This window comes from Acartia tonsa, chromosome 9, assembly GCF_053477335.1.
Source record: "Acartia tonsa isolate MP-2025a chromosome 9, ASM5347733v1, whole genome shotgun sequence".
NCBI lineage: Eukaryota > Metazoa > Arthropoda > Copepoda > Calanoida > Acartiidae > Acartia > Acartia tonsa.
Window position 1 is genome coordinate 48,214,479 of NC_137268.1, and position 9,557 is coordinate 48,224,035.

Consider the following 9,557-nt stretch of genomic DNA (forward strand, 5'->3'; position numbering starts at 1 on the left):
AAAATTTACAAATGTTTTCAGTTTTCTTAATTATTACCTTTTTTTCTTACCTCCATCTATTTATATTTAATGAAATATAATATACATCCCTGTGCAGACTTGGAAAAAATATTACACATCCGAACCATGTAGAATATACATCCCTGGCAGAATGGAGACAAGTATTATTCGTCGGAACTTTCGTCTGAAAACGAAGTACAAGACGAAGAACAAGACGAAGAACAAGACGAAGAACAAGACGAAGACCTGATAGCTCCCAGTCAATCCCAATAATTCCAGGACTTTACGTATATATATATTTATATGTAATTTTTTTTTATTTCATAAGTTTCATCTTCAACTTTTTTTTATAATATCTAGAAAGGAGTAGTTTCCCAAAATGCATTTGAAGTTAATTTAGTGAACCGTATATTTGAACCTGTTTAAATGTGTTTAAACTCTATTTATATGGCATAAATTTGAAGAAAGTTAAATTTTCTACCACGTACTTTTACCATCATAACAAAGAAAAATATGCAATTCACAAAATAAAGTTCAAATGCATTTTGTGAAACTACCCCTTTCCACCAATTAAGTTTAATGAGCTTAAAGTTAAGAGCTTAAACTGAAAATTTTTTGTTGTATAATCTGTCGCATTTTCTGTAATTCAGTATATAGCAGTTGTAGTTTACCCCCTAAACTAAGGAAAAAAAGTATTCACAACTAGCTTTTGTTAATTTTATATATTTGTTTAATTTTGTATATAAATATTATATATATGACAGTTATCATAGGGAATGTTTTAATTAATACGGTGGTAGATTTCCATGGTAAAATCCGTAATGTTTATGTGCTGTAATTAAAAAAGAGAACGTTTCAAATTTGTATTAACTTTTTGTAAATGAAATTTGTCTATATACTTGTTTACAATATAAGATATACCAATATGTGATCTTGCTGGACCCTATTATATTAAAATTCCCTACGTCAGTTTTTTGGACATTTATTCATGAAAATTTAATTACCAGTGATAATTTGTTTCTTTTCAAATTTAATATAGAATGTCCGACATGTCCATGTCAGCCACAGCAGCAGCCGACTTAGAGAGAGACGAACAGCACGAAGAACAGAAGCCGGAAACCACAAGTGGGTGAGTAATATTTTAATATGTATAAAACGAAGTAGAATGATGTCTGTCTGTCTGTCTGTCCGTCCGTCCGTCCCTAGCTATATTTTGGTAACCATTCATAGAATCGGATTCGACAATCCATCACAACATAATTACATAAATACATATTACATATTTTTTGGTAATTACTTCTTTGGGCAAAGGTCCGATTACCTGGGATATATAATATATATTTATATATTTCAGTGATAGCGAAAAAGAGAAGAACGAAATGAGTGTGTCTGAGCCTGAGCTGCCTGCTAAGCTGGCTGACCTGCCTGATACCCCTCCTAAATCGTCTGATACAGAAGATTTGAACCTAACTTTGGATTGCACTACGTAAGTTTATTTATTTTTGTTACCATTCTATTTCTGTTCGGAAGGTGGTAGTAGCCGGATTGAAAAGAGTAGGATAAACATTATTGTTATGGCGAATAATTATAGTTTCATTCAGGGGTGTACATTACGCACAAGATTTATTTTGTTCCCGTGGTACAAAATTTTGTATTTTTTTCCCACCTATTTTTATCTCACCAAGTAGGGACGGAAATGGAGAAATATTGAAAGAACTAAAATTTTTGGTCCTACCACACATATTTTAGTTATTTTCCCCCCACCACCTGAACAGGGGATCCCATATAGGATATACACCCCTGATATTTCAAATTAGCAGCTACGCTAAACCCTCTAATATGAAGTATATCTCTTCAAGTTTCTTTTGCCACTCCCTTCCCTTGCCGGTACCTATGAGAAGAACCCGATCTGTTCAGTGGTTATCGAGATCCTTCGGTACATAAACAGGGACATCCTGTTACTTTAGTATTATTTTTTTTTATTTTTCAGGGACGACGATGGATGGGAGACAATGCAGAAAATAAAACAAGACCTTGGGGCAGCAAAGCAAAAAATTGCTTCTTTGGAAGAGGAGATCGCTTGTTTGGAAACACAAACAAAGTAAGAAATTTTTTTCACTTCTTTTTTTGGTATTTAATCCGGGCGACTGTGTTGTAAATGATTTTTCGGTACAGACAAATTCACCTTTATATATTACAAAACTAGCAAGTATGCCTCTAGGGGTAAGGTGGGAGGGGTAAATGTGGACCAAAAAAAAGTTTACTATTTAATTATAATATGATTGCTTAATTCAGGGAGCAATCCAAGAGATGTCCGGCGGCACAAAAGGATGACCAGAAGGTCGGACAAGCCTCTGTTATGGAAGGAGAAGCAAAGTAAGATATCCTATTATATAAAGTAGTAAGCGTTTTTTGTCTGTCCCGAAGGATAACCGCTAAACCGATATTGTTCTCCTTTAAAGTGAAGCTTCTTATAGGTCCTGGAAAGGTTTTAAACTATTTTTGTGCAGGGTGTCTTCACCCCCTCCCCCAAAAAATATTTTTACTCTTCTGAAACTGAAATTGAAAATAGGATGTTGATTTTTCCCCTTCCAACCTTAAGTGCCCCTAGAGGTTTCTAGGGGCGTAGCCACTAGTTTCTTTTAATAATCTTTTTTCATACTTTATCCGGGCGACTGTGTTGTAAATGATTTTTCGGTACAGACAAATTCACCTTTATATATTACAAAACTAGCAAGTATGCCTCTAGGGGTAAGGTGGGAGTGGTAAATGTGGACCATAAAAAGTTTACTATTTAATAATAATATGATTGCTTAATTCAGGGAGCAATCCGAGAAATGTCCGGCGGCACAAAATGATGATCAGAAGGTCGGACAAGCCTCTGTTATGGAAGGAGAAGCAAAGTAAGATATCCTATTATATAAAGTAGTAAGCGTTTTTTGTCTGTCCCGAAGGATAACCGCTAAACCGATATTGTTCTCCTTTAAAGTGAAGCTTCTTATAGGTCCTGGAAAGGTTTTAAACTATTTTTGTGCAGGGTGTCTTCACCCCCTCCCCCAAAAATATTTTTACTCTTCTGAAACTGAAATTGAAAATGGGAAGATGTTGATTTTTCCCCTTCCAACCTTAAGTGCCCCTAGAGGTTTCTAGGGGCGTAGCCACTAGTTTCTTTTAATAATCTTTTTTCATACTTTATCCGGGCGACTGTGTTGTAAATGATTTTTCGGTACAGACAAATTCACCTTTATATATTACAAAACTAGCAAGTATGCCTCTAGGGGTAAGGTGGGAGTGGTAAATGTGGACCATAAAAAGTTTACTATTTAATAATAATATGATTGCTTAATTCAGGGAGCAATCCGAGAAATGTCCGGCGGCACAAAATGATGATCAGAAGGTCGGACAAGCCTCTGTTATGGAAGGAGAAGCAAAGTAAGATATCCTATTATATAAAGTAGTAAGCGTTTTTTGTCTGTCCCGAAGGATAACCGCTAAACCGATATTGTTCTCCTTTAAAGTGAAGCTTCTTATAGGTCCTGGAAAGGTTTTAAACTATTTTTGTGCAGGGTGTCTTCACCCCCTCCCCCAAAAATATTTTTACTCTTCTGAAACTGAAATTGAAAATGGGAAGATGTTGATTTTTCCCCTTCCAACCTTAAGTGCCCCTAGAGGTTTCTAGGGGCGTAGCCACTAGTTTCTTTTAATAATCTTTTTTCATACTTTATCCGGGCGACTGTGTTGTAAATGATTTTTCGGTACAGACAAATTCACCTTTATATATTACAAAACTAGCAAGTATGCCTCTAGGGGTAAGGTGGGAGTGGTAAATGTGGACCATAAAAAGTTTACTATTTAATAATAATATGATTGCTTAATTCAGGGAGCAATCCGAGAAATGTCCGGCGGCACAAAATGATGATCAGAAGGTCGGACAAGCCTCTGTTATGGAAGGAGAAGCAAAGTAAGATATCCTATTATATAAAGTAGTAAGCGTTTTTTGTCTGTCCCGAAGGATAACCGCTAAACCGATATTGTTCTCCTTTAAAGTGAAGCTTCTTATAGGTCCTGGAAAGGTTTTAAACTATTTTTGTGCAGGGTGTCTTCACCCCCTCCCCCAAAAAATATTTTTACTCTTCTGAAACTGAAATTGAAAATGGGAAGATGTTGATTTTTCCCCTTCCAACCTTAAGTGCCCCTAGAGGTTTCTAGGGGCGTAGCCACTAGTTTCTTTTAATAATCTTTTTTCATACTTTATCCGGGCGACTGTGTTGCAAATGATTTTTCGGTACAGACAAATTCACCTTTATATATTACAAAACTATAGCAAGTATGCCTCTAGGGGTAAGGTGGGAGTGGTAAATGTGGACCATAAAAAGTTTACTATTTAATAATAATATGATTGCTTAATTCAGGGAGCAATCCGAGAAATGTCCGGCGGCACAAAATGATGATCAGAAGGTCGGACAAGCCTCTGTTATGGAAGGAGAAGCAAAGTAAGATATCCTATTATATAAAGTAGTAAGCGTTTTTTGTCTGTCCCGAAGGATAACCGCTAAACCGATATTGTTCTCCTTTAAAGTGAAGCTTCTTATAGGTCCTGGAAAGGTTTTAAACTATTTTTGTGCAGGGTGTCTTCACCCCCTCCCCCAAAAAATATTTTTACTCTTCTGAAACTGAAATTGAAAATGGGAAGATGTTGATTTTTCCCCTTCCAACCTTAAGTGCCCCTAGAGGTTTCTAGGGGCGTAGCCACTAGTTTCTTTTAATAATCTTTTTTCATACTTTATCCGGGCGACTGTGTTGTAAATGATTTTTCGGTACAGACAAATTCACCTTTATATATTACAAAACTATAGCAAGTATGCCTCTAGGGGTAAGGTGGGAGTGGTAAATGTGGACCATAAAAAGTTTACTATTTAATAATAATATGATTGCTTAATTCAGGGAGCAATCCGAGAAATGTCCGGCGGCACAAAAGGATGACCAGAAGGTCGGACAAGCCTCTGTTATGGAAGGAGAAGCAAAGTAAGATATTTCTTTTAATATTATTTTTTCATACTTTATCCGGGCGACAGTGTTGTAAATGATTTTTCTGTAAAGACAAATTCAACGTGTTCCTTTATTTATTAAAAGCGAGTACTAGCAAGTACGCCTCTAGCTGGGTAAGGTGGAAGGGGTAAATGTGGAACCAAAATGTTAACTACTTAATTTAAATAGATTATTATATATATATTGTTTAATTCAGGAACAAAACAGCTGCAGCTGGCTCTCCAGAAAATTCGGATGAGAACGAGGTTAAGGAAGTCACTGTTATGGAAACACCAGCAAAGTAAGATTTTTTAAAAATTGTTTTTACTACTTTATCCTGGCGACTGTGTTGTAAATGATTTTTCTGTACGCTAAACCCTCTAATATGAAGTATATCCTTAAAGTTTCTTTTGCCACTCCCTTCCCTTGCCGGTACCTATGAGAAGAACCCGATCGGTTCAGCGGTTAACAAGATCCTTCGCTACATACAAACAAAAATCGTTTTACTTTGTAGTATAGATTGTTTAATTTCAGGATGGAAGACAAACCGGATTTTGATATAATTTATGAGAACATAAAGAATCCCGGACCAAAAAGCCCAGGTATAGTACAATATTTATACTAGCGACTGTGCCCAAAGCATATAGTGAAACATTTCTGTACTAGGCACTAAGAAAATGCCGTAATACATTGTATTATTACACTAGGTTAGGTTAGGTTAGGTTAGGTTAGGTTAGGTTAGGTTAGGTTAGGTTAGGTTAGGTTAGGTTAGGTTAGGTTAGGTTAGGTTAGAATAGGCTAGGCTAGGCTAGGCTAGGCTAGGCTAGGCTAGGCTAGGCTAGGCTAGGCTAGGCTAGGCTAGGCTAAAACTAGAAATATTACTCTTTCTATTAATACACTAGGTTAGGTTAGGCTAGAAAAAAAACTATTGTAAAATTGAAGTATTTTTTTGTATAAAAAAATAATTTTAAAAAATATTTTAATTTCAGTGTATCGGGTGTCAGATGATGAGCAGGAGATGTTTGAACCACCCCCTCCTACAATCCCGCCAGCATCAAAACTGAGTAGGCGCAAAAGAACTGCAACACCGGGGAAAATCAAGACCTGCGCCCATGGACGCAGTCCCCGAAGCGAGCTGCCATTGAACACAAGACTCATCGAATGCACCTATATGTGTCCAGACTGCCGCGTCTTCTTTCACAAGAGGCAAAAAGAAAGAAAAGAAGGACAAAAGTAAGCTGATGTATAATAGTCCTTCCAGTCAGATCATATATAAACTATTTGTGATAAAAAAGTGATATATATCAAGATATCTTGAGTCAAAAATATGTTTAACCACCTTTAATTTGTACGTACATTAATCTATATGACAGTTTTGACAGTTTTGTTCTGACGATGAGAATATTCATATAATATTATATTTGAAACCGCTATTCCTATATAGCAAATTTTTGAAAATTTAATAATGGAAAGTAACTTCGTAATATATTTTTCTTGTGTATAAAAATGTTCTAGTATAAAGTACAATTAGAATCCAGATCTCAGCAATTAAAACCTATGTATATTTGTGTTAATTTCTCAGCTTAAACCGATTAAACATGCAGTTATATTATCTGTAAAACTATGTAATATTTGGTCATTTAAACCACGTCTAGAATTATAGACTAATTAAGAAAATTTCTGTGAATATATACCTATATAGTATCGCGCTATCGTACCTATGTAAATCATTATGTAAAAAAATATGTTTAAGTGTTTCAATCAATAAAGATAATAATGAAAACAATTTTTTTTTTATTTTTGCGATTTGTGTACAAGCGAGGTTTTTCTATAATTAAGGTCGTTTTTTACCACTTTCTCGTGATTTTTACCACCCGTTTTTACCACAATTATTGCTAAATTTTTACCATATTTACCCTATTTCTGGTAAAATTTTACCAGTTTAGGGCAAAAATATTACCAGGTGTTGAACAGTTTTACCACTTTTTCGGTAAAATCTTACAGAAATTTGCGGTAAATTTTACCAAAAAAGTGGTAAAAATTGGTCAAAATCTGGTATAAATTTGCGTCCTAAAATGGTAATATTTTACCGGAAATCTGGTAAAATTTTACCGATAATTGTGGTAAAAATCGATGGTAAAAAGCGTGAGAAAGTACCACCAAAAGTGTTTTTACCACGATTACGGTAAAATTTTACCACCTTTTAGATCGTATAGGCTGGTAAAATTTTACCATAAAAGTGGTAAAAACTAGGTTTTTTTATGGTATTAATTCCGTCCTGGGTGGAACATGGAGGGAGAGAAAGAAAGAGAATGACTTTAAATTAATAATTTTTTATCGTATTCATTCGAATCCGGTGGATAGGAACCGGTTCTTATCCATACGAAAAAACTATGTCTAGCATCGTATTATATCCAGATTTCTACGAATATAAAAATGTACAATCATAAGATTAAAACCAGTTTTTTTTTAGCCGGTGCCTTTGGCACCTCGGGGCTAAAAAAACTAGTTTTAATTTTATAATTGTACATTCTATATCCGCGGAAAGCCATTTATAATACGATGCGAGAAATAACTATTCTCGTATTCATTAAAATCCGGTGGATAGGAACCGGTTCTCATCAATACGAAAAAAGTTTTGTATCCAGATTTCTACGAATATAAAAGTGTACAATCATTAGATTAAAACTAGTTTTAAGTTTATAATTGTACATTCTATATCCGCGGAAAGCTGTTTATAATACGATGAAAGAAATATTGTAACTATTATTGTATTAAATTCACATTAAACAGATTGAATAAGCTTATTTACGTGTTACTGTTAATAGTTATTTATCATATTTTCGTAATATTGTGAATGCTAGAAAGGATATTAAAATTATTTCAACAATTTTGGTCATGTGATCAAAATTTGAATTTTCCTTCTACTATTGCCCCCTCTGGGGGCGAAGTAGGTGGAAATTTAAATTTTTGTCACTTGACCTTAATATTGGTGAAATAATTTTGAATGACCTTTCTTGTATAAGCAATATTAATAAAATATAATACTTGGTTTTGTCTCATTCTCTATCTTTTTCTTAAATTCAAAAAAGTCTATCAAAAAATTTACATCATCTAAGGGTGAACAATAAATATCTCTGTCTATTTTTCTCTATATTTCTTCCCCCTCCCCCCTCCCTCACTTTTCTGTCTATTTCCTTCGATGACGGGTAATAAAAATCTGAAATAGAAATGACGCAAATGACGCAAATTCTGACGCAAATTCTGACGTTTATCTAAAAATGCAACATATAATAATAGCTATTAACACAATTTTCAAGCATAACTTTTATCATATTAGGATAACAATTAAATAAAAAAATTTTTACCATATGAAATTCGTGATCAAACACCTAATTGAAAAAAAATGCAAGACATAGCTTTTATTTAAAGAAAGACTAGGGGCAACGGACGCCCCCAAGAAGCCTCTAGGTGTTCTTAAGGTGGGAGGGGGATAAGTCAATTGCCCTTCTACTTTTTAATTTGAGTTTTAATAAGAAATATTCAGAAAAAAAATTTGGGGGTGTGATTTTAAATTGGGAGGGTGGAGATACGCTCTCCCAAAATAGTTAAAAACCTTCCCTGTACCTTAAAAAAAGCTTAATTGCAAAGGAAAACCAAACAGATGTCATTTTTTAACAATTATAAAAAAAAACATTGGCGCACTTGTATAAACACCTTATCGCTAACAAGTTTTGGAAGAGACAATCCAGATCCATCCAGTTCAAAGGGAATGGAGAAAGAGAGGGGGTGAATCTATCCGAAAATAGTTATGATCGAGATCTTCCTTCATCATTTCCTTCTCTCTCTCCTCCTCTTTTGTACGTTCATTTATACAATAGAGATAACCTAGAGACAGCACAAGGGAATTTTGTTTACATTATGTATCAGCTATAAATTGTTGAATATCTTAGGTTAAAGCTTTCCTTGGGTGAAATATTTGAAGAAAATATTTCTTCCATCGTATAATGTGAAGCGTATGACACAACATATAATAAGTTAGTTATAAATAATTTAATTTCTTATAATAAAGTTATCTTTCTAAAAATTATATCATTGCAAAATTTAGTTGCAAATAATGTTGCCTATAGGGCTGTATTTCATATACAACAAAAAGTTAACAAAGGTTTCTTTTTAAGAAAAAAATGGGGTCAGATTGACCATCTATGTCTAATGTTTATACCCACATCAAATATTAAATTATAACAATGCACAGTAGAGTGGATCAATTTTGGACATTGAATTTGTAATCAACATCTACAGTTTAAACGTCATATAAGAAACCTAAATATAAAAAATTGATTTTGTCCTTGAGGGGAAATGGGGGGAAGGTGTTTCCATGCATTAAAAATTTTAGAAGTTTATTCTGGAGGTGCAACTTTTTTTCTTTCAAAGTATTGCTTTATGCATCTTTTTGAATTTGTCTTGTTGATTAATATAAGAATATCAAATTGGTTTTAAAAAATATTCATCCAAGCATGAAAAATCTT

At 34.0% G+C, this 9,557-nt stretch overlaps 2 protein-coding genes across 2 annotated transcripts; both read left to right on the forward strand.

Moving 5' to 3' along the window:
* The first annotated feature begins 784 nt into the window (after nt 1-784).
* LOC145327920 (uncharacterized) lies at nt 785-2,631 on the forward strand. The gene is made up of 4 exons (XM_080171450.1): nt 785-1,129; nt 1,355-1,486; nt 1,991-2,101; nt 2,296-2,631. Exons 1-4 carry the CDS (start codon nt 1,041-1,043, stop codon nt 2,378-2,380), a joined length of 417 nt encoding a protein of 138 aa, XP_080027576.1. The 5' UTR covers nt 785-1,040; the 3' UTR covers nt 2,381-2,631.
* Nucleotides 2,632-5,251: 2,620 nt separating this feature from the next.
* On the forward strand, nt 5,252-6,814 carry LOC145327921 (uncharacterized). The gene is made up of 3 exons (XM_080171451.1): nt 5,252-5,329; nt 5,563-5,630; nt 6,018-6,814. Exons 1-3 carry the CDS (start codon nt 5,313-5,315, stop codon nt 6,263-6,265), a joined length of 333 nt encoding a protein of 110 aa, XP_080027577.1. The 5' UTR covers nt 5,252-5,312; the 3' UTR covers nt 6,266-6,814.
* Nucleotides 6,815-9,557: the final 2,743 nt, after the last annotated feature.